Source organism: Phlebotomus papatasi, chromosome 2 (assembly GCF_024763615.1).
Source record: "Phlebotomus papatasi isolate M1 chromosome 2, Ppap_2.1, whole genome shotgun sequence".
NCBI classification, from domain to species: domain Eukaryota; kingdom Metazoa; phylum Arthropoda; class Insecta; order Diptera; family Psychodidae; genus Phlebotomus; species Phlebotomus papatasi.
This window is the reverse complement of record NC_077223.1, coordinates 84,358,792-84,385,449: the sequence shown is the minus strand read 5'-3', so window position 1 is coordinate 84,385,449 and position 26,658 is coordinate 84,358,792. Positions and strand designations below refer to the sequence as shown.

Genomic DNA, 26,658 nt, shown 5'->3' with positions numbered 1-26,658 from the left:
AAACTTTCCCCTGTCTCCATTTGGATTAATTTGTTTCCAATAGAAGCATTTTACAATCGCGTATTTTTCTTGTATTTAAGAAGTTTTCAAATTATATCTAAAGAATTTTCACTAAACAGTAACATTCTAGAAGAGTCAAGGAGCAAATTTATGTAATTCTCTTCAGAAAAAAATATGAACTTAATGTGTTGAACCTTCTGTCAAAGTTAAAGCTTCTGAAAATGGTTTTGAATGTTTTGAATTAGGACATTTAGTCTAGAGATCAAACTTGGAAAACAACTGAATTTTCTTGGAATGTATGGGACGCGTTATTCGATTTTATTCATTTCTTGATTGTCATCGGAAGTTATCAAACATATACGACATATTCATATACGAAATACCGTAGAATGTTTCCAAAACCAGGTTTTCAAGATCAAAGGATTAAAAGGCTCTAGATAGCGTATTTCTCGAGGGAATGGGGTCATATTTGGGATCGTTGAAAAGGTCTTAGAATTCCTGACAAGCTTGAACCTATAAGATTTTTTTTTTATTTTTGTTTAAGTATTTTTTTTATATTTTTTAAGTATTTCTTATATTCGTAAGTAATTTTTTTAAGTATTTCAAATTTTTATTAATCAATTAAAATCGGCAAATTATCCAAAACTACTTTTTTTAAGCTATAACATCTAAGACAACACTGAAAAAAAAGAGGGTGCAATTAACTTTTTTTCTCATAACTTTGACACTTTTTAGGTGTAAAAATATATCAACATTTTTTAATGTTAATTTTACACCTCTTTAATGGTAAAATTAACATGAAAAAGGGTAATTTTAACCCCTAATACACCTGAAAAGGGTAATATTTAGACCGATTTCGGATCAATACTGCAGGGTAAAATTAACATTTCCGGAATGTTATTTTAACTTTTTTGGATTTCTCTCAGTGAAGAGATTGAGCATTTCGCAAAGTATGCGATGCTTTGCCATCCTTTTGCAATGTAGGATGCCTTGGAAATTGAAGCAGGGAATCCTCGGACTGGAAATAGACTATACTAATTTACCAATAATTAAATACTCTTAAAGCCTTACAAGCTCAAGCATTTTGCAAAATCCTCTCGCCTTTGTATCATGCGAAAGTGAGTTTGCTAAACTTAATTATAGCAGGAAGGAAAACCACGAAAAATGCGGGAAAAACCAAAAAATGATAAAGCATCAATTTTGATTGTGACTTTCTTACCAAGAAAATTCTTTATTATCGTTATAGTAGTTAATATTCAGTAATTACATTACAGTTACACTTCTCTTGCATGTTCTTGTCCATTTACTTTCTACGAATGCTTAATATTGAGAGAAACAGTATTGACAAAAATGTTTTTTTTTGTTGTTTTGTTATCTTTATAAAATAAATCGGACTCTTCTAATCCACTATTTGTTAAATTCTTATTATACTACACATTAAAAATAAATATGCGTATAATAGGGCTGCTTTTTGGGGGAGGGATGGGAGAAATACAGAGAACAAAATCTTTTCAAGCAACTCAATGTGAATTATTTTGGTTCAATCTGCTACAATCTTCGGCATTAACACCTCTATTTCAGCCACTAAGTACATTTATTGTGGTTTTTTTATCTGTTGGGAAAAAGAACCAAGGAGGAAAAGTGGAGAGGAAGAAGCCCAAAAGATTCATTTAAAAATGTTAGCGCGTTCTTTTCATCTCAAAGATTCTTTCGCTAAAATCGCCATCAAAGTCGAAAAAAATGAAAGAAAACAAATCGAATTGAAAAGACATTTAATTTTTTTTGTATTTTTCTGTTTTCTCTTTTTTCATCATCAATAAACTTTACTCTCTTCGAATCTACATTTAATTACTTTTAAAACTCTTAGTCAAACATCACAAAAAAGTTGTATTATATGTTTATTACTCTGCTTAATCTTTTTCTCTTCATTTTCTTTTTTTTTTGTTATATCTCAAAAAATATAAACATTTTCCCGCGAAGGTTTTTTTTCCTTTCTTTTTAAATCTTCTATTACTAAGTTTTTTTTTAAATTTTATTTTCAGCATTGAAATATCTTTGAAAATATTTAATCCGGAAAAAGGGGTTGGTTCTGGAGCAAAAATCAAAAGAAAATTCTTTTTAAATTTCTCTTAATTATTTTCTTTTTAATTAAAAAAATTCACTGTGTGGAAAAAATTTAATGCCAACTCTACGATTGTTTTTGTTTCGTTTGTTTTGTGTTTATTTCTCTTTTTTTTGCTTGATTTCTAATTAACTCTTTTTTTTATCATCAGAAAATGGCACGGTTTTGGTGAAAAGATATAGGAAAAAACAAAAAAAAAATGTGAAAATTAAGTTTTGTCTACCACTTGAACGAGTTAACACAAAATATAAATCATTTCTATTCCATAGTAACAGAAATAAAACTAATATAAAAAAATTGTGAATAAAAAAAATTACTCAAAGATCGTCAAATTACACTTCAAAAATTGTTTTTTACTTATTTTCTCACTATACTTTCTTTATTTTTCTTTTCTTTAAATCCATTAATATAGACGTTTCTACTTTTAAGTTAATTGTAGTTTTCTTTTTCATCATAATCGTTTAAATTTTTTTTAAATATATTTTTTCTTACTTTGTTTTCTTCTTCTCTGCAATGCTTTATCTGCTATTTTTTTCTCATTGTTCTCCAAATATCGCCTCTTTGTTGTGTAATCCATCCATCTCTTCAATATATTAACAGTATAGTATGATTTTTGTCAATTTTCATTTTTTTCATCATCATATAAATATTATTAATTTTATATTTAATATTATCATAGTAATTAAACATTTGCACAAAAAGTCGCTGTTATAACTCCATATCTTGTGCCTCATCCTCACTAAACTCTGACATACTCGATTCACTGTCGGAACTATCCACTTGTTCCTGGTCACGGAGAGCTTCTTCTGTTGCAAATCTCTTCACGTAATCTTCCAAAATGACAAAATTACTAAACGTTCCTAAACTCCCCCAGGCAAAAAAAAAATCCCAACTCACCTGATACTTTCTTTTTATACTCCTCCGGTTTGTGAAGATACATGGCAGCCGCATCTCCGTTGAGAGGATCCACAGGATTTGGATATGTGAGTAGCTGCGGCAAAAAGGATTCGAAGATGTTGCTCAAATCTGTCCAAAAAAAAATGCAAAATAATGCAATACTGCCTTCCAGACATTATTTTAATTGGTTCCCCGAAACAAACCATAAAGAGCAGTCCACGCTTGATTGATGACATCTAAGCACACTGTCCCAGAAACTTCATCAATATTTGGATGGTACACTTTGTTCATGAATCCGATGCTGGGTGATTTGAAGGGATAGTGCTCTGGTAGATGAACACGGACTTTCCACACACCTCCCTCATAAGGGGCTGAAAATCCAAGTAAAAGAAAACTTTCTCACAAACATTTAACTAAAACATTGTCAATAAATTTGCTTTAGCCCCCGTAATATAGGCAAAACTATTTAAGTCATTTTTCCAAATTAATTAGTAATACCTCCGGTTTTAATAATCCGAATTTAATCAGCCAAATCCCAAATGAAAGGTCTTTGAGTGACCTACAACTTTTCAAAATAAGATATTACCTGCAAAACAAATAACTATACTGCGGAAAAAAATCTTTTCGGAGAGTCAATTGGTCAGTCAAAGAAAACCAAAATATCAATTCAAAATTTGAAATCAATAAGAATTAGAAATTTTTGAATGCAATTAAAAACTTTCGGAAGCGCAACAAGTCAACTTTATGATTTTTTTTATCGAAAATATCTTAACTCCGGAACCAATCGAAGTCCTACAAAAAATATATTAACCCATTCAGTCAATGTACTAGAAATAGGGGAAACTAGGTCAAAACTTATCAAAACGCATATTTAATTCTTTCACGAGTTCTGAGAAAACTTAAACGTTTTATAATGAGCATATTCTTATAGGAAATTTACTGCTCTACAACATTGCAGAAAGACTATATTCTTCTATCTCGAAAGAAATGTGATTTTCGACTCATTTTCTAAGGCGTCTTATATACGGGGAGATTTCGAAATACACCCCATTGTGCTATGCACCGTTGAGTCTCGGGAAATCTCCCCTAGTGGTTCATTCCTGAGATAAATTTTCTCCACCCTCTGTTATAAATTCTCCAAGTGTGCTCTAACTAAAATAGATGGTCTGGAAGACTCTCTATTTTATTTCGAAACATTTCGAACGTCATTCACACAGTGTTTTACTATCAAACAATTTGTTATAAATAGTGGTAAAGTTAATATTTATGCCTGGTGACGAACACTTTATAAGAAAGAGGAGATGGGGCATCCATCCCCATCCTCTATATCAAAACCGCAGGATTTTATGCCAATATTGTTGCCAAATTAAGGAAATATCCTAAGTTTTTATTTTTCTGTAAATCAACTTTATTCTATTTAACTTTTCTTTATTTATTTTTAAGGATGTCTATTTAACAATTCGACCATATTCTAATGAAGAATAAACGATACATTCAGAAGAGTGATCGATACCGTGTTCCTATTTCACCAGCTTTTCGACTCTTGATAACTTTGAAAATAGTTCAGGAAAAAACATCTCTTGACAACAAAAAAAAATGATTCAAAAATCGCTTCAAATGTCAAAATATTCGAACATAAACAAATGGAACTTTTGAAGTGGGAGATTTTAAGCGCCAAAAGATAGGCAAAAATGCACCGGTTCAAAGCTCAGTGGGGGAATTTTGTTTCAAAATGGCGGTTTCGAAATAAAATCCCCCCGTTTAGATGCTCCCTAAAGGGTTAAGAACACTAAAATCAAAAAAGTAAATTTCGAAATTTCGACGTCGAATATCGGAATTGTTCTATTCACAGTTTTGTCCATGAAAAACTCATTTTAAAAGATCGATTTCGAAAGCCAAAGAAAACACATTTAGATCCTCCCAAAATCTGAATCTGTCAAATTCGAATGCCAGTTGAATTCAAAGTGCAAATTGTGGTGTTATGTTAAAAAAATTCGTCTTGTGGATGATTGAAAATTTTGAAAATAATATTTCTGTGCTGCTTCCTGAATTTTTTACATACATTCTGAGCGAATAAAATAAAAAGGAAGTTCGTCACTACGAAGATTTAAGGGAAAGTACGGGCATTTGATTCAAGGTACAATTTAATCTGACATAAACCCCTTTAGTTTTGAAAATACCTTTCGAATTAGGGAGATGAGAAATATCGAAAAAATCCCCCAAAAGTGTTCTAATTTGGAAGATTCTACTGTACAGTCTTGTTTCGTACAGTTTTCTGTTCGAATTTCGAAATGCCTCAATGTCAACAAAGCTCATTGCACCCGCGTTATAATTCCTCTCATAATCAATTAATAAATTCTTTTGGTAGCAATGTGGCATTCCATAAGTTTTCTCTCCTTTATAAGAAAATTGTATTTAAAAAATCGAAATTGAATTTTGCAGATTTTGCTTTTTTCGCATATTCACGAAGATTTTGGGCAAGTAATTTTCGAATTTCCTATAGGTTTTCGTATCACCTATTTCGAATTTCAGAACATTTCGAAATTCGAGCAGGAAATACTTTATCCACCACTTTAACGTGTTTTCTTTGGGTTTTTTAACTCAATTTCCAAATGATTTTTTTCATTGGGAAAACTTCTCAACATTTTTTTAACATGTTAAAATAAAATTTAGAGAAAATATATTGTTTTGTTTTTTAAGTCTTCTAGACTCACGTAGCCCCTTAAAGCAAAGACATATACCTTTTATACCTTTCATGATTAAGGTCTTAGATAACCTTGAATAACATTTCTAATTCACCTTTTCCGCTTTTGTTTTCATTATTTCCTTTATCTAAGAATTTACAATTTAAACAAAATTGGAAAAAGTTTAACTTTTGAAGTATGATTTTTCAAGACAAGAAAAGTAAAAAAACAAATTTTTTTTTTAAATTATTTATGCAATATTTTGTAAAAGAAAAATCATAAATATGACTTGAAATTCAATACGACGTGATGGCTACGAGTATCTCCTTTCAAAAGACAATCAATGGCTTAAGTAGCCGTTGCTCTAGGATGCAAATGCCCTGTATTCAAGTCTCTTTTGGATAGGGGAGGAGTGATAAATTCAAATTCTCTAGATATTTTCAAAAAGCGAAAGAAAATTTTCATAATTATTTACTGAAGTTCGTAATCAATTAATTATTTATTTATTTTGACGTACTAGGTCATTTTGGCCAATTTTGTACATCACTTGATTGTGCTTATTGCCCTTTAAATCAGATAATCTAATACTGATTTTATATTGTGCTGACGAAAAAAATAGTATATGTATATCTAATTGACAATTTGCATGAAATAAGTTGATAAAATTATCAATTTGATTTCCAAAAATACTTCAGACCTACTTTTTCCACCGAACAGTGTTTTGTTACATAAAAAGTGTCTATGAAATTTAAAGAAGTTCTCTTCATATTTCAGTGTACAACTCAGAGCATATATATTGATATTGCATTTTTATATTGAATTTTCTTTCAGTTCTTTCCTTTTTGCATTAAATAGAAATCTCACTGAATGCTACATATTTCCCAGTATATTATTGAAGGTTTCAATTACTGACATATTTTTCTCTTTTTTTCACATTGAAAAAAAAAGCCGAACAAAAAACGTAACATTCTTCTCATAGTGGAATGTTGTTAAAAGTTCTTTCTCTATTATGAATAAAGTAGTTTGCGATAAAAATCAATGTATCCATCTTAAAATCAACTGAAAAGGTAAAGTAATTAAAATAAAAATAATATACTCACTTCCTCGTGGCCCAAAGAACTTCACGCAAAACTCATTTAAACCTCCTAAAATCGTCACTTCATGTTTACTCTCGATTCTGCAATTAAAAAAAAAATAAAAAAAATGACCAAAACATTATTAATTTAACACAACTTTACAAACTACTTGAGTTTGCAAAATATTCCCTTACAATTTAATGACATCTGTGTCCATGCGACGCTTTCCCGCACTTGGAGACGACATTCTGACGCTCAGTCTCGTCTTCCCTCGTCGGTCTCAAAAGAAAATTCCACCCTTTCCGCCTCCAGGAAAGTGTGAGCGAATAAATTTGTATGGATGACAAAATAAAAAGAAAATACGAAAATAAAGAGAAAATATCGAAGGATCTATCTAGCGAAGCATAAAATGCTTGCTATATCTTCTTGCACTTGGAATCCTTTCGTTTCTCTTTTCTCTCTCTGACTTTCGACTTCTTTTGTCTTTTGCTCCTTGAGCACAAGATGAGGAATCGTCTTGTGCTTCAGCCTTTCTTCCACACCCCAACAATCCACTGTCACTTGAAAATAATCTGAAAAAATACCAGATAGCACACAAATAAACTAATTAATAAAATTATTTAAGACACACAGATTTTTAAAAAAAAAACTGAAATATTCAAATATTATAGTCAATTCTGTGCTATAAATTTTTTTATTTGTATATCATCATTTTACTGCTCGAACTCAAAGAGAGAGCAGTTATATAATCCACTTTTTTCAACTTGTGACACGGCTAAAGGCTAAACGGTAAGAAATATCGACTTCCGGTCTTCGATGACCCCCCCCCATAAATCAACTATAAATCAATTATCTAGGACAATTTTTTTTATTTTTGCCCCCATCGTCCTCCTTCCTCTCCAAAACCATGCTTTTTTTATAAAAATTAGGTACTATAATTTTCAAAAATTATAGTTCATCATATGCTATATATTTTTATGGTAAATATATCGAAACCATGAAATTTATGGCACAGCCAATTTTTAAAAATATTTCAGTGCTTGTGATATCGCTATTTCATGATTAAATCAATAAAAAAAACCCTAAATTATCTAACATCAAATCAGTGCTATAAAATGTACAATTTGGCGAAACAAACAACACAGTCATCGCCAAATAATCAACCGAAAATACTTGGTTTGTAAACAAGTGTACGACTAGTGGGAATTTCTAATTTCACTGTAGTGTACCCTATGTATCTCTCCCTCAACTCATTCTCAAAACGAACATTTCAAGCTACAAGGAGATATTTATTTCACTATAAAGTATTCTTGTTGGACACTTAAGTAAGATATAGAATTCCGGATAATACAGAATTGTCACAAAAAAAACAATTTAAAGTTCGGACATCTCCCTTAAACATGAAACACTGATATTTATATCTACATTACTCGAACTTATGTCAATAATGTCTTCCGTGGACTATTTATGAATTCGTATAAGTCTCGTCCTCTAAGGTCTAATATCTAATTAAAAAACGTAGTGTTTACAACTACCCCGTGTTCACAGCTGCTCCAGTTTTTCCTAAATAATAACCTTCAAAGTATTATATTTTGGAATCGGATAATTTCTAAATTATTACTAAATTATCACAGTTCGAACTTCTAAATTGGTTTATCAGGGAATTTACCATAAATTTTATCATAAAACGCCTGAATAATACCCTCTGCTCATGCATAGTTCAATTTAGTTTAATTATTAAATTAAAATTAAGTCAATTAATAAATACATGACTTCTTTTAACTCATTAGAACTACAGCAAAAACCCTGTACTATAATTATAGTACATATGATGCTATAAAGTGAACAAAAGTAGACTGTCTTCTTCTTCTATTTTATGTTGCGGCTTTCGGACTCACTCGAAACCATTTATAGCCAGCAAGCGTCTTTAAATTGCGCTAAGCTCTCTATTATCCAGATGACAGCTGTCAATGAGGAATTTAAAATCCCCCTCTTCCCAAATATTTATGGGTCATCTTCAGTCCTAATCATCTGGATATCGGAAAGCTGAGTGCATTGCTTAAAAATTTATAGAACGAAATACATTGTAAAATTTATTGACATTTGAATGTGCACGTTTAGAATAATAAAATATCTCAATAAATCAAACGCTATAAAATATTTTATAGCAATATTAATCAAATCTGTGCTATAATAATATTTGTAGTATATAAATCAATTCATATACCATTTTTAGGCCTTGTAATTGGAATATTGAATTAACAAAATGAATTTGAATTAAAGCACAGATTGAATAATTTAAATTAATTTTCCACAATCAATCAAAAATATTGATTGACTCCCATGAATAATCCTCGTGTTTGTTTTCCTACCAAATATTTGCATTTTAGAATGTACATTCTTTGGGCTAATTCATTGGCAAACAAATATTGTGTGAAAACTGGGGCAATTTTCCTCCTGAAATCTTATTTTTTTTCCTCTGATTCTTCGTAATACAGCAAGTGATTGCCCTCAAAAGTGAAGACCCAATATCAAAGAGATATGGGAGGATGGGCTCCAAAACTGATCCATATAAATTAGAAGGTGTGTCCTCATTGTGAAGACAATTTTGCCCACCTATATATTTCACTCTTGTACTTCCAGACAATGATGGGTTGTTTGTGTGGCATTCGTAGCACGATATGAGCTCTCTTACAATAAATTCATCTCACGATTGAGTTAATTCTTAATTAGAGATTCTCCCTTTCTGTATTGTCTATTCACAACTATTATTGTGTAAAATTGTAAATCATGTCAGCTACAGCCTTGGTGATCTCTCTTCTCTCTATATTATTTATTTATTTTTCCTCCAATTTATCCCACCCGTAGATATGTTTTTTTTTTGTTCTATTTCAACTCAATGTTTGCAATATTTAGATCAATGAAGGGCAATATTGTAAAGATTGCCTCGAGGATGCTAACGTATGACCTTTCCTATTTTCGAGCACTTTGTCAAGTCTTTTAGCATTGTGTTTTTCTTTTCTTCTTCTGAAAAACAGTTCAGAATATACACAACGATAAATCAAGGAATTCTAAAGCAAAATTTAAAAATATACAGTGAGTGTCAATAGTTTGTTTCCTAATGGATGTTTGAGAAATCAAGTGAAAAAAATGATAGAAAAAAATACTTTTCCAAATTTTTCTTTTTGCAGATGAGTTCCTTGTAATCCGTAGATATTATTTATAGTTTTCAAAAAAAATAATTAATTTTATTTCATATCAAAAATAATTGTTTTCCAAAAGTTGGTCATTTTTGAAAAATCAAAAGTTTGTTGCCTCATTAAAAAAACTAATTCAAAATGGTGAAAACGTGCAACCAACTTTATGTAAACCGGTTACATTTTGAGCTTATGTCATTTGATAGGCAAATGGTGGATTTGTACATTTTTAAGGCTGTCAATGGTAAATATATAGGTGTAAAAGTGATGATAAATAACAAGAAATAATCATTTTTTTGATAATTCATAATTTAGGTTATAATGGCAAATTACAAAAAGTTGAAAGGTGGGATATTGTCCAGAGATACTGCTGGAAGGAATCGGCGTCGCTTAATTGCCAAATTTTATGGAAATTCATAAAAAGTTATACATAAAATGGTCAAATATTATAGTTATGAGGCACGAGTACATCTGAAAAACGCTACTGGTAGACCCAGGGTTTCGACTCAGAAAGTCGATAACCGCATTCTAGGTATCTCTGATAGTAACCCCATGATGTTTGCTTCAAAAATTCAGAGTCGGCTGGTTACAGAAGGCATGCAGGCTTCAAATGCTTCGAAAATCAAACTCAAAATGAAGGAAAATATAAGAATAGGTACTTGGCTCGCAAGATTCCATTGGTAAGCAAAACCAAACTGCGTAAGAGGTTGTATTTTTACGTTTTTAGCATGCTCCAAGTGAATTTACAACCTTTTAACCAGATTGGTTTTGTTTACCAATGGAAACCTGCAAACGAAGTAATTATCCTTACCACTTTCATTAAATTGCGGTTGGTTTTGAAGCCTGCATGCCTTCTGTAACCAGCCGACTCTGAATTTTTGAAGCAAACATCATGGGGTTACTATCAGAGATACCTAGAATGCGGTTATCGACTTTCTGAGTCGAAACCCTGGGTCTACCAGTAGCGTTTTTCAGATGTACTCGTGCCTCATAATTATAATATTTGACCATTTTATGTATAACTTTTTATGAATTTCCATAAAATTTGGCAATTAAGCGACGCCGATTCCTTCCAGCAGTATCTCTGGACAATATCCCACCTTTCAACTTTTTGTAATTTGCCATTATAACCTAAATTATGAATTATCAAAAAAATGATTATTTCTTTTTATTTATCATCACTTTTACACCTATATATTTACCATTGACAGCCTTAAAAATGTACAAATCCACCATTTGCCTATCAAATGACATAAGCTCAAAATGTAACCGGTTTACATAAAGTTGGTTGCACGTTTTCACCATTTTGAATTAGTTTTTTTAATGAGGCAACAAACTTTTGATTTTTCAAAAATGACCAACTTTTGGAAAACAATTATTTTTGATATGAAATAAAATTAATTATTTTTTTTGAAAACTATAAATAATATCTACGGATTACAAGGAACTCATCTGCAAAAAGAAAAATTTGGAAAAGTATTTTTTTCTATCATTTTTTTCACTTGATTTCTCAAACATCCATCAGGCAACAAACTATTGACACTCACTGTACTTTAATGGAATCTCTCTTCTTGTTATTTCCATTTCCTCTTTCTCTATTTCATGAAATTTTCCTAAACAACAACATACAAAACAAATTCAAAAGAGAAGGTGTTTAAAAAACACATTAAAATACTTTGAAACTTACAAGTGTGTCCAACTTTAGAGAATTTATTCACTGGTAAAAATAAAAGGATCAAGTCGTTCCATATTTTGACACCCTATTTTGTATACCATTTGAGTAAAAAATTGAATACCTATCCTTTTAGTAAAGGTAGATTAATGAAAAACATTATAATAGAATCTCATCAAAAAGAAACTGTAGGGGAGACTGGGGCAGAATTTGCCACGTATAGTATTAGATAGTGGTATCTTATAGTTTTCCTTCGAAGGAATATTGAGGAAACCACTCATTATTCTAAATCAGAGATGTGCAAGAATCGTTGAAACCGAATAAACATCAAAATAAGTTTGTTTAGGTAGCGTTTTGACCATTGACTTACACGTTTCATTTGACTTTCGTTCGGTTTCAAACGGTTCTTGCACACCTCTGTTCTAAATATATACTTCCCTTACTATTCATTGAAATATTTATCAGCCTCATACAAGTATTTTTGTACAAATTATACGCAATTAAAAATTTCATTTGGTGGCTAATTCTACCCCGGTCTCCTTTACTTCGAAAGCATTGTTGATGAATAGATTTATCTATCTAATTACATTTTATTATATAAGTAAATACATTAATTAAATTTTAATATTTTGTTAAAATTGCCAATAAGTGTTCTCTTCCGAATATAGTAGACCCCCCCTATAGGCAATCGCTCTATAGTCCACAATTTACACTGTGCGACAAAAGTTAGGTTTTTGTGGGTGTCTTTGACGAGAGTGCCAAAACTTGTTAGAGGGTCATTTAACTCTTTCGCGTCCCACTTTTATTCAGCAGATGAATTCATGTAAAATTGAGTTTTTCCTAATGCTTTATGATCAAATATAATAATTCAGAGAGGAAAAAAATTTTCCATTGCGTGAAAACTCGGAAAAACCCCGGGTCATATATGACCCTGTTGTCCTCAAGGGAAGTGTATTTACCATTTTTAAAATCTATATCACGGGCTTTCTAAGAGTTTTTTTGCTTGAAATTGTTAATTTGGCCAAAACTATGGCAAACTGAATTGCTTTGAGGAACACTGTACTCCTGGTGTTCAAGGAATCTTCCTGGAAATCCCTTGAACAGTCACTGTCACAATATTTTGAGTGGTATTTGGCAAAAATAAACTTATCCACATATTTATTCACACACAATACAATTGCACAATATGAGACACTTGCAGAATACTCTAAAATATTGCAAAATATGTTATAATTCATCAGATATAAGATGAAATGTCCAGGAGTAAGATGTCCCACCTGCATTTCACGAAGAAAAACAATGTCCCAACTACATTTCGCTATAGGTTTGGGACGAAAACACTGTTACCCTTGGGGACCATAGGGTCATATATGACCCGGAAAATTCTACACGCTTTTCTGGAAAATTGAGAGTAGTTTATTATATCAAAATATGCATTATACAATCTTTGGACATTCTATTTTGTGTTTCTAAAGAACTTTTTGCTGAAAAAAATAAATGAATATAAAAAATTTTGAAAAAGAAAAGTCATTTCACAACGTTCGAAATTCGTGATTTTTGATCTCAAATATTTTCTTTTCCTGAATATCTGGAGTCTTGAGAAAATTAGCCAAGAATCTTACATCTTTCTATTATGATGTCGTGCACAAACCGATAGATTTTAATCAATGTAAATAGTCAAAAAAAAAACTTTTTTCCCCGGGTCATATATGACCCTAATGACGCGAAAGAGTTAAGGGTCTCAAATCTGAAATCCGTTTGTCCGGGTCACGTCTGGATTTTTTTAAATATGTATTTTTAGTTTTTTGCTGTTTTATAAAATTCAAAAATTTATATCTCCGGTCCTATTTATCCGGTGGTAGTCACATAAAGCTAAAATGACGCGTAATTTCATCCTCTATAACTTTTGTTTAACAACTAATCAATTTTCAAGAAAAACATCGAAGGAAAACCTTTTGCACTTTGCAAATATCAATGCATTTTTCATAAGAGCAGGAGTACTCTGACCTTCCCTTTATTCCTGTCTTAATGAATTTTAAGATTTTGCGACATTGCGTACCATTACTCTTGATGTTTTTTCATTCAATTGACATTTCAAAAAGTACCCAAAAACACCCAAAGTGAAGCTTTTTATTTTCAGCATTGGCGCTGATGTCGCCTAATCCCCATAATTTCACTGCTAGACTTTACGAATTTAGAAGATCAGGCTGATCCTCCAAATTTTTGCTGATCCCTGAGTGTATTGATACTAAATTTTTCGAGCTGATCCCTAAGCCAATCCCTGTGTCTATTTTGGGCTTTAGGACCTTGACAGACCTGAGGATTAGCCGAGAGACGGCTTAGAGTAATTATATTAGAAATAATGCTTGAAGCGCATTTCCATTATTTTCCACTAAGTTGTTTTTCGGCTTAAGTCGTAAGTGTGTCTAGGGCATTATTCTATCGTGATTCTTTATAATTGAGCGGTTTTTGTGGAATTTACAATGATTTTGACACCCAAAATCTCTCTCATAGCTATTTTGTATTTTACATCCTTTACGAATAAATAAAAGATTTTATGGTGCATATATTATTTGAGTAAAATAAAATCTGCAAAGTTGTATACGTCTGTGCGACTCACGATAAAAATCTGCCAGACAAATATCATAAAATTGTAACATAATAGGAAAAAATGCAGTCAATTTTATATAATTTATGAAATCAACTTTACACTCCACCACTCATCCGATGTGTGGCGTTTAAAACAACTTTTTTTTTATTCCTCTGAATCTTTATCAATTTTTAGTGGAACACGAAACAGTCGTAAAAATGATGGTATTACTTTCATTTTTTCCCCATTAATTTCTTCTTTCAAAACATTCAACATTTTTCCTATGGCGAACATTTGGGAAAAACTGTGAATGTAACTTTTCTTAAGACTTTACTTCTTCTAACTGCACGTTAAAAAAAAACTATTTGAAAGACTTCCACAAATTGCTCGTGTTTTACATTCTCATCTTGAGCAATCAACAGACTCCCACTGAAAATGAATTAGGAAAATAGACAACAAGAAATAAATAAATTGGCTTTGTTCTTTTTTTTCTATCTTGTCGATCACACATCTCTTTTCTTTACTAGCCGTATAAAAGAGATGGAAAGATAGTATATAGAGAAAATACACTATTATGAGATAATTTTAAATAAATCTTAATTCCTTAGTACATATACACTCATGCAATTGCCCACCAATGAATTCTGTTAATATATTTTTTCTCGCAGTGTTTTACCATCTTTTTCCCCAACAATGTCTATGACGAAACGGATGTAAAACACTGCGGGAGACCAGAAAATTTGAGGGGCAAATTTGTTTTTCTAAAATCCTATTCAGTTAACATTTTATTAAAGTGAAAACAACGAAAGTATTTTAAGAGAAAATAGACCTTTCAATAAATCGTTCAATTATTCAAAAGAGTGTCATTTTTTTTCTTTTACATAACATTTTAGTTTTCACTTGTTGAAAATGTATAAGTTAGCACTGACGTTTGATTATAAAACAGAGAAAAAAAACAATAATATAAAGCAAACTAATCAAAGATCAGTAATTTGTTGTGCCATAAATTAATGGACCTTAAATCCAATTAAGAAATTAATTAAATCAGTAATTTAAAATTATAATTTTACAATATGTTATAGTAAAAAAATAATAAAACGTAAAAATACATCATTTAAAACCCCTGTATATAATATTTTAATTCAATAAAACCTAAGCCATGTTAAGAAATTAATATCATTGCACTTGATCTTATGTTGTATGCAAAATGAAAACGATTTATAGACCTAGACTATAAATCACCATAAATCAATTCATTCTTTTATGATATCTATCTAAAAATGAATTAAAAGTCGTGGAAGAAAAGCTGCCCACTCCACTGACATTTGGTGTTGATTTTAATACCATACATTTCTAGGTGCCCTTCATTATTATTGCTCTGTGCTGTTTTAAATTGGTTTCGTCATTTATATATTATTTCGCAATTGCACGAATATATCACCTTTTCTCTATTTATCTCTTTCTCTCTCTCTCTTTCGCACAATACACAACTTTGAGCTTCATGTTGTGGGCTCATCAATAAAAATTCTCATAATTTTTGAGACGGAAAATATTATAGACACTGAAATAAGTAACTACACTAAAACAAACCAAAACTATTCCTAGAAATTTAATGCTTATGAAATGTATTATTTTGATATAATAAAAAAAAAACATTACAGGTCAAAAGGTATTAAAAAGCTAAAACTTTTTAGCTCCCTTCTATTTAGAGTTTTATGTCATGAAAACAATAACTTTTGTTTTATTATTATTATTATTATCTTTATTGACAACGGGGCGTCATCCAGTGGATGGTTTCCCGTAACTTTTGTTTTATAAACATGTTTTCCAAACCGTCAATGAGAGTGAGCGAGATGACTATATCAGATTTCATTCACTGTCACTGAAATGTCAAAAAAATATTTACAAAACAAAAGTTAGGGCCTCAACAGACCTGAGAATTAGCCGAGAGACGGCTTAGCGTAATTACATTCGAAATAATTATTGAACAACATTTCCATAATTTTCCACTAAGTCGTCTCTTGGCTTAAGTCGTGTGTCTAGGGCATTACACTCAGTCCCGGGATTACGCACATTTTCAAGACCGAAAAAAAACGCGCGAAATGGCTTTATGCATCGTAAAAATTTGCATACGCGCAGGAGTTTTTTTTTTTGTTTTTGAATGAATCGATCGTAGAACGAATTTCGCGCGGAGTAAAGTGTTGTCAGAATCAATAAATTGTTAGAATATTTAAAAATTTTACCTTAATAAAAAAAATATTTTTTTTCTGAAAACTAAACAGTGTTTTCAAATTTACCGCGTTACACAATAGTATACATTAAAAGGCGTATTTCAGAAATGATTTCACAAGTTGACTCCCAATGGTAGGCAAACTTGCATAATTCTATGTTCGGTATGTTCATAACTTCGTCAGGTGCACAATCTCGAAGTTCATAATGCCTGGGTCTGAGTGTATTACGAATTAATAGGAAACGCATTGAACAACACTAATTCGCAGAAAACGCCTCTGACGTGACAGAACTAACCTCACATACAGGTCATATGTCAAATATTAAACGTCCGGCTGACGTGGGAACAAAATGACATTTAGGTTTTTTGAATCTGGTCAACGGTTTTTATATTTTGTGCTGTATGAATTTGTTTTCTGTTGAAAAACAACAGAATTTTCTTCGTGGTGTGTTTATGCTTCATTTTGCAGCACGATTGTGTGTCAAAAACTTTGATAAAATGAAAATAACACATTAATTCACTTTGGACAAAGTTCATGTTTCGTAAAAAAACGTTTTGAATATCAACTGCCAGTATTTGGCAGCTGTCACCCGGATATCGAAGTGCCGGATAACGAAGATTTCTATATGGATCCAAGTGAGTCCGACAGCCTTACATAAAATAGAAAAAGAAGAAGGATAAGAAGAGCTGAGTGTACAAATGAGAACTAATCACCCTGTTTCTCTACTGAACTTGGTCTGACAACTAATCAGACCCTGTTTCTCTATTGAACTTGGTACGCAACTTTTAGGGGAAATTGTGATGGGGGGCACCTTTGAAAATGTGCTTTTTCCTGCTATTTTTAAATTAAACTGAAGCATATTATGATATCATTATTTAGCTAAATAAACCAATTGCTAAGCTAAATTACATAGGCTCAATTCCATTTACAAATAGGAGAAAAAAGCCCAATTTCAAAGGTGCCCCAATTCAAAAGTGCCCCACTTCCTTTTACATTTTCCATATGAATTTCTATTGTGTACTGACAATTTCTAACTATCAACATTACTCTTTCGGTTATTCTACCAATATTGAAAAACCCATAATAACATTATTTAATCAATTTATAGAGGTGCCGAAACGACGCCACTGTTCAAATACCAACCAATTTTGTGATACACTCTGTGAACACAAAATTCAACATATTCCATTTGGTGTAATGAAAATATATTTATACAGGGAAAAAATGTACACAATTTTTCCATATATCTCCCCCTTCTATTTACAACGCAATCACTGCATGATGTAATGCTTCAAGTACAACACGCATAATCACATACATTTTTTTACATATGGCCTTATATACTTCTAAAATAACCAAATTAGCTGTTTCCAGGGGCATTTTTCCGTAGTCTTTTTCCATTCCATCTTCTTAATATTCAAGATAAGCTGGTACATCTTTTATCTTTTAGCTCAATTTGGTAAATTAATTGAATTGTGAAGTAAACAATTACAAGACAATTTTGCAAGTAAGATTACCGAATGAAAGAGAAAGAAGATAGGGATGAATATTTTTCAGGGAAAAACAAAACAGTTCTCAGATAAATTTGGATCATTGAAACTTTGTGGGTGCTCTGAGGAGATGGTGAACAGAAGGAGGTGGAGCCAATGCACCAAATGTTGGAGTATAGAGATGCCACCAAGAGCAAAAACATCGCGAGTTTACATCTAACTCTCTCTCTATGGCATAAAATACTCAGGAGCGCATGTTCATGTATCGATCAGCTGTTTTGGCTGTTTCTTAGTCAATCTATTTGTCTCTTTCTCCCTCACTTTCCCCCTTAACACTATCCCTTTCTAAGATCAACATAGGTGTATAATGTTATCTCTTTCTTTATGCTCTATCTCTGTCTCTGTTGACACGACATAATAATGATGACAACATCAACGAGGTGCCCCGTTACGTCTCCACTTTGGAGAGACTCTCCGTTTTCCCCACTTGTCCCCTATGACCTGAACTCCCTGTCCATCGACACTTTACCTCTATCTCTCTCTCTCTTGCTCTAGGGAGTCCCCTAAACAAAACCTTTTTATCCCACCTAAACTATATATTTTTTTACTTAAACTTGAAATTTAAGCCTTTATCCCCAAAAAACAAATATAAGAAAAACATCGTTGTATTTCCTTCTAACCCTTATTTCTCCAATTACCCCATCTTATTCTAACTTTCTGTACTTTCTCCAATTGACAAAAATTAACCACTACCAGGGAACAAAGAAACGACGCAAAATCCTATTTATCACATTGAACTTTGAGAAAATCACTGAGCAAGGGTTAAAATGTAAAAAGGGGAAATGAGTTCTAAATATTATTTCTCACCTTTCGAGCTGGACACGATGTCAATTTCATTCACTACTTTCTTATCACAAAAGTCATTTTAGTAGTTGAATACATTTCTGCCTTTCTTTCTTCATCAGAACTAACATTGTTTCCTCCTTTATTGCACGAAATTTAATTAATTTGTGCAGTGCTTTGTTTTATTAGGTGTTTTACTTTAAGATTGCTTGATAATTTGAACTTTGTGACCTCTCTCTTTACAACTTATTTGGAAAGCAATTCTCTCTCACAAAAAGGTTTTCAATTCATCGATTTTTATTACAACGTTACATTGCAAAAGAGCCTTGAATAGCAAGGCATTGACCCAGGAAGATATAACTAAGGGAAGAATCCCTTATTCTTAAATATAGTAATTTTAGGGCTTATGAGGATTAAAAGCTAATATCCTAATAATCACTCTTTCAAGATATTAATTTAGAAATTCTATTAATAGAATTTTATATGGTTATATCTCTGGAAAGTTGGATTTAACACAGCAAATCTCCTTAACGACTATAGAGTTATAATAACCAATAATATAGTCCGGAAAATTGAGTTGCACACCTAATAAAACAAACACATGCTTATTTTCTCAATATTTTCCTACACCCGTATTGCAATATTGCTCTTCCTTCTTCCAATACAACATTGAAATCACTTATTTATAGCCACTGTTTTTCTCCTTCTCACTTGCTATTTTTCTTTTTTTTTTTTTTTTGTTCTTCATCAATTTTTCTTTCAAGCTTCGACGATTTCACGATTTTTATGGTTGGTGTAGATGTGATAAAAATACAAATGGTTCTTCTCTCCCTTATTGATTGCATAAAGAATTTATAATCAAACTGTTTGAAAAAACTTAAAAAAAAAAACAAAACAGTTGACATTCGTAAAGATTATTAGCATGCCCCAAAAATAAACACCATCAATTTACTTATAAATGTATTTTAATTCTTGTGATCCTCTCTCTCGCTTTCTCGTTTTTATCTGATTTATCTCACTGCGTATTTTATTTTTTTATTTTGTCTTTTTGTCTCTTTCCCCATGTGTTTAATTCTCCTTATTTTGCCTCTTCCTACTCTCCTGATACATCTTTTTGCGACTTGTTTTTTTTTTTATTTCGGTTAAAATTCCACCGTGCTAAGACAATGAACTAACCTCTTATACCTGTACCTGTAGTTCTTAACTCGAAACTACTTCATCATACTTTTAAATCCCAACAAAAACTAAAATAAATATAATGAAAATTTTTTAAAACATACAAGAGGTTAAGTATACAATATGAAAATTTAATAGAACATAACCTCAAAGCAACATAACCTTTAAAAAAAATTAAAGCTTTTGAAATTTCCATATAAGAAATTATTTTTGCTAATTCTGCTTTAAAGAGTAATATATTTAATCAACAAAATCAATTTTACTAGGTCTGTCAATCAAAATTTGTATTCATATAGGTTATGTCACTATAAAGATATCTTTGGACAAAACTGCACTTATTGTATCACGTAATAGTGTACGGACAATTAATTTTGTTTTGGTAACACGTTTTTAAAATTGATTATGAAAGAGTGACATCTAAATGTTCGTTTCATTTTCGTACAGGCCTCCATGTTAAGTAGCTCTGTTGAGAAACTCCCACGGAAAGTGCTAAGATTTTGACTTGCGAATTTCTACTAAGATTTTACATTCTATCATGCTTTTTCCGTACCTTGCTGATTGCAGTTTGCTCTTCGATCGTTATTGGTGGACAAAATGAGATTTAGATTTTTTGAATCTGGGCCAACGGGGTCAACGGTTTATATATTTTGTCGTGGGTTTATTATGCCCAAGGCACAATAATTTTTGTTTGTAAACATGTTTTTAAAATTATCTATGTGAGTGAGCGAGATGACTAGATCGAGATTTCATTCACTCTTATTGAAATGTCAAAAACATGTTTACAAAACAAAAGTTATTGTGCGCTGGGCATTATCTGAAGAACAATAAGATTTTCTTTATAGCGTGTTTACGTTTCATTCTGAAGATTCAAATGAAGATAACACTTTAGTTCTCGCTGGAAAAACAGCACGCTTAGTAAAAAAAAAATAATTAATCAACAGTCAGTGTTTGACAACTGTCATCCGGATACCGAAGTGTCGGATAACAAAGAGCAATCTGTATGAGAAATTTGAGAGATCCCCTTCCTAACCTTCACACATTGTGAGTGGACAGAAAGGACCTGGAAGACTTGGCTGGAAGCGATCAAAAACTATGAGCTTCTTAAGAAGACTTTCTCTATATCCAAAGTCTTACAAAACGTACAAAACAAACGGTAGAGCATCTCGTGATGACTCTAAAGCACACGGAGGTGTCATTTGAGTTCTAGAACATTATAAGTGGTTCGCAACCAAGGATAGTTGCATCAAGCCCTTTTATTCGCGTTGGATGTATTTCTAACTTAACGTGCTGCGTCAGAGCACACACAGCGACTTCTTCATGGTGCATATGTGTTGCTCACATGAAGTATACGAAATAGATGTAAAATTCACTACGTTACAGCATGCAACCCGTAAAGATCACCATGAAGCATCCCCTTGAAAGGGTATTTTAATTTTTACCATGGTGTCACATAAAGTTAATATGAAGATTAACACTTTCTAAACTGTGACCGTGGTATCACATATATATGATTAATATTAATATTAAGAAAAGTCGGAGAGAGAGGTATATAGATTTCAAAATTCAAATGGAATATCACGTGTGTTAGAAAGAATACACTCTAGAAGAGTAATACGATGAGTAAGATATTACTGTTCGTATTAATTGCTTTCTGAATCGTATTACAGGCAATTCGAGCAATTTTCCATGCGTGCCAACTGTGATTTGGTCAGTTTTCGAGCGAAACGCGAGAGAGAGGCAAGATAAAACACTTGCTATCTTTTTTTTAGCATTCTCGCAGTTCAGAAAGTATTAATCTTAATATTAATCTTATGTGACATGGTCATGAAAATGAACAAAAAAGAGACCGTGTTTTATTTTGCTTCTCTCTCGCATTTGGCCACTACGTCCAAATTTTTCAGGCAAATTGCTCGAAAACTGACCGAATCACAGTTGACACGCATGAAAAATTGCTCGAATTGCTTTTTAGATGGTTCAGAAAAAACAACTAATACACACAGTAATATCATATTGATTAAATTACTAGAGTGCACTCTTTCTAACACACGTAGTCCCCCTTTTGAAATTTTGCATACTTATACACCTCTCTTTCGGGGCAATCATCTTTTATATGGATCCATAAATTAAACTTGAGATTATCTAGATCTTAAATCAAATTTAAGATTCACCTAACTAGGGAAAGGCTTTCAGGCTTCGCACACACTCTGGCTTCGAACACTTTATATTTTTACCGTATTCCTAAGACACACATTTCCTGAATACTGACTGAATCATGACTTTAACCAGGGGAATGACATTAGCTCTAAAAAATGCGACCAGTTTTAGTGTAAATTTTTTCTCATTTTCGCATAAATTTCACGAGATATCTCCGAAACTATGTAGGTTGCCAATTTGGGGTTTTCGGTTGCCTATTCTATATTAAATTGTCTTTTATTTTGTAGTTGTATTATTTGCTAATTCATTCTACAATGACAGAAAATAGCTAATAAACTCAAAATATTTTTCGGCACGCTAGAAACATATGGGAAACATAGAAAACGTCATACCCTTGACTTTAACACTTTTTATGTGTAAAAATATATCAACATTTTTTAATGTTAATTTTACACCTTTTTAAACGTAAAATTAACATGAAAAACGGTAACTTTAACCCATAATACACCTAAAAAGCATAATATTTACACCGATTTCGAATCCATAATGAAGGGTAAAATTAACATTTCAGGAAAGTTATTTTAACTTTTTCGGATTTCTCTCAGTGAAAAAATAGGTCAGATCTCAGATTCATTATGGGAATACGCAAAAAATATGAAGTGTTCGAAGCCAGAGTATGTGCGAATCCTGAAGCCTTCCACTACATAATTACACATTAATCCATTTTAAGTTGTTCTACTCTCCTCAAAATTTCTATCCAAATAGAATTAACGTATATTAAAGTGGTATTTATCAAGTATGTTAGTTATGCTCCACTTGACCTAATTAAATTTTCGAACCTTTTGCAAGCAAAATCTGAAAACGAAACAACTTTTTTGCAATTTATTGAACTTCTACTATGATATAGTAAAAAAAAAATTAAAGCCTATTCCCTGATTAATAAATTAAACGTAAGTAGACTTTTTTTAATAAATTATTAAAACACGAAAATTTCAGTACCCTTCTATAATCTACTTTGTAGCAGATTGTACAGCAAATATTTTACAAGATTATTAATAATCTCAAGCATCTTTCTAATACTTAAATTCTTTTTTCTTTTTTATTCTAACACTAAATCAAAATCGTCTTTGTTCAGGCACTGCCTTGTTCTTCTCAAGAGCTAAAGACCAACTACTGTGCTATCTTTCTTCTCAGCTTTTTTCCTATATGGATTGAGTAAAATGCGTAATGAGCCCCTCTTGGTGTGTGCGTAATATTTTTTCGACAGACTGATTCGACAATTTGCCAAGTGGGGAGGCAACTTTGAAGGTTTTCACACATAGAGATAGTTAATCAATAATTCAAATTTGGGATGAAATTTAAAAAAAAGGAAAATTATGATCCTTTTATCTCCTGCAGTGATTTCTTTTCACAGATTTATTTTTTCAAAGATCCAAATATAAAAAAAAGTTAATCTTAACCATCAAAAAACATTTATTCAGAGGGCGGAGGTGATAAAAAAAGACTTCAAGTGTATTCATTTTTTCTACTCATCGAGACAAAATAAACAAAATGTCATGATAAAGTGATAACCATGGACTGAATGGAGTATTATATTAGCATGGAAAAAAAAGTGAGACTAAAAAGTGACACTCTGCAAGAGACATCTTAATCAATTAATGCAGCAGAATGGAGATTAATTTAAACACAAGAGACTCGCTCTTAATTTATCCCACTCTCTTGTGAGCCATTGTGGAAAAATTTATCAAATATATTTTGCCATTGGTGTGAAAGAGATAGAGAGACACAAGACTGGCAACAGCGCACTTTCTATTCCAATATCAACATTATGTTGTTGGTGTTTTTCTATTACAAAATATATATAACACTCTACCAACTTCTTCACTCTCTCGGAGGCAAAAAAAAATAAAAGTCCGAGCCCACGAAAAACCTCGCACAAGCTTCACGATGGGAGAACAGATTATGTTTGACTGACGCGCAACTTTTCAAGTCAGCAGACCTTGGGCTTTGCGATGCTTTTCTACGTTCCTCTCTCTCTCATTTTTGGACTTCTATATTGCCATCTCTTTCCCACATAAGCACGATTGCCAACCTCCGTGACTCTCAATTTTCTCGATTAACCACAAATTGAGCCAACTTTCTTAACCATTTGCGCTACTTGATTTCATCAAATCTCCCTAATTTGTTTAGCTATTGGCAACCATGTTATCCCTACCTCCCTTTCCCTCAACTTCACCTCTCTTTCTCAATTGATGTGATTTTGTAGCTTTTGCCCTTTTTGAAATCCAAAACATCTATATCTATCTCCCTCCTTTGGCATTGATTCAAAACACGGAACTATTTCTATCCCTTTCGTTACTTTCAGCAAAACATCATCATGGCTACCAATTTAGATTTTTATGTATTTATGCAATTTCAAAACCAATTTATCCCACTTCCTCCTTCAAGTTCGTTCGTCAAAATTTTTCCACAACACAACCTAAATAAGCCAAATAAATGGTCCAAAAGACACTTGAATTCCAAGTGTTTGTTGTACTGGGAAATGTAAATAAGCCATTATTGCCCACATTTTATGGTTTTTTTTTTTAATTTAATATATTCCCCTCGACAATTTCCTTCACATTAATGCTTATTTCGTGGAGAGAAGGTAAAAAAAAGACATGACCTTCACCACCCCATAGCAATCACATGTTTTATGCATTGCTTTCGCGTGGCTAATTCAATAAAATTTCCCAAGAGACAAAAGGTTACAAAAAAATATATTCTACAAAAGTAGAAATATAAATTTTTCAACCTATTTAGCACAATTGAAGGGAATCAAGCATTCGTGACGCTCTCTTTCAAAACACGATTTTTCTCTCTACCAAATCCCCTCATCTCTTTCACCCACAATCAAATGAGGTGGAAAATGGGAGAGAAAGAGAGAAATGGTTTTTCACACGCACACCGTTCAATTTAAAGTAGGTGCAGGCACTTTAATTGTAAAGTGTGTATGTATGAGATTGATAAAAGAGGCCCGTTTTGAGGCATCGTCAAAGTAAAAACATCTGTCCATCTCACTCTTACACTCTCCAACTCACTGGATTTTCCTTCTGGAGCATTGAGTGGGAAAGAGATAGTGTGATTAAAAAGGCCCCCAGGGATTCTCCACTTTTGAGCGCATTTGAGCCCCCTCATATGCGCCTTGGCAAGTGATCATGTTTTTCTCTCCAGCCAAATGGAAATTAATGGAGTACAGCTGTGTTGTGCGAACCCCTATAGCTGGGAGCACTCATTGTGGCATAGGTACTTGAAAGTTATGACTTGACAAAGGAAAATTTCATGAAATTTCATAAAATATTCAAAACCAAATGAAATAATTTTTAAAGAACAGTTAATGCAAAGAACTGACGAATTAATATAAAAATAAATAATACACTTTTAATTGAAATAAAAAGATAATTTTAAATCCGCTGCGAATATTATTTCTTATAAAATACAAGGATAATTCTTGCTATAGTGAAGATAAAGACATTTTTATGGCATTTTTTATATGAACATTTCAAACATTTTTTTTTAATGAACTTTACTATAGTCTGTGATGATAAACAACTTTTATTCAATTTTTTATGCAATTGTGATCTTGAATTTTTTTTTATATGAATGCAATAATCTATAATCAAGTCCTATAGGGTAAGTCAGGTACTCTTCAGTTAATTTCTTAATCAACTAGCCAAGGCAAGGAAGTGTTATATACTAGAGGAGGACCCAAGGAGAATCAGTTCTGTTAATCTAGGAGATATTTATTTATGAAAATACTTATCATAGCGAAAAAGAAAAGACCTTTAAATGGCCTACAACTTTCTAGAACTAGTCGTTTTCTTCAATCCCATACCATTTTTTAAAGCACTCGATATGTTCAAAGGCCACCAAACAGTCGTGACATAACCCTACACAAAGTAAAGTCGATTATATTGAAGCACTTGAGAACAGTAACGTGCTAAAAAATATTCAGAAGGATTACTCTTTGAAATGAGTTTTTTAGCACCTCAAGTGCTTCTACTTAATCGATTTTTCTTTGTGTTGGTTCCTGTTTCGACTGCATCTGTCCTCCTCATGTTCAAAGGCTACCAAACAGTCGCGATAGGAACCAACACAAAGAAAAGTCGATAATGCAAAAACACTTGAAAACAGTAATGTCCTAAAGCAATGTTCAGGAGAAAGATTTCTCTTTGAAATGAACATGTTACATTAGTACATTATTGTTCCCAACCCAACTAGCAAAGTAGCTGACTTATGGCCTCTACACATTGGGAGCAATTTTCATCAAAAATTGCATTTTTGACAGAATTTTGACGTTTCTACCTACAGCACTGCAGCCAATTTCCTTCAAAAAAGCAATTTTTGACGAAAATTGTTCTCAATGTGTAGACACCTTTATAGAACCAAATATTTCAAATGATCTCATAATGATCTCCTATACAGCTGACAGCGGAAATATAGGATAGAGATATAAAAGTCTTATAAGAAGCGTAATATAATTCTAT

The 26,658-nt window shown here is 32.0% G+C and overlaps 1 protein-coding gene across 6 annotated transcripts in view; it reads right to left on the bottom strand.

Annotated features, from left to right (window-relative positions):
* Positions 1-1,755: 1,755 nt before the first annotated feature.
* Positions 1,756-26,658, bottom strand: part of LOC129804792 (ubiquitin-conjugating enzyme E2 H) — a 28,344-nt gene continuing 3,441 nt past the window's right edge. Inside the window, exons 1-7 of one of the 6 annotated variants that reach the window (XM_055852398.1) lie at positions 23,132-24,353; positions 18,827-18,942; positions 6,974-7,351; positions 6,804-6,880; positions 3,223-3,390; positions 3,020-3,148; positions 1,756-2,952 (exon numbers count right to left, since the gene is read on the bottom strand). In XM_055852398.1, the coding sequence (XP_055708373.1) occupies positions 2,831-2,952; positions 3,020-3,148; positions 3,223-3,390; positions 6,804-6,880; positions 6,974-7,026 (549 nt within the window). In that variant the 5' untranslated portion in view covers positions 7,027-7,351; positions 18,827-18,942; positions 23,132-24,353 and the 3' untranslated portion in view covers positions 1,756-2,830. Of the gene's footprint in view, positions 2,953-3,019; positions 3,149-3,222; positions 3,391-6,803; positions 6,881-6,973; positions 7,352-18,826; positions 19,634-23,131; positions 24,354-26,658 lie in introns of those variants that run through there. The other 5 variants (XM_055852396.1, XM_055852397.1, XM_055852394.1 and 2 more) reach the window with 5 other exon arrangements.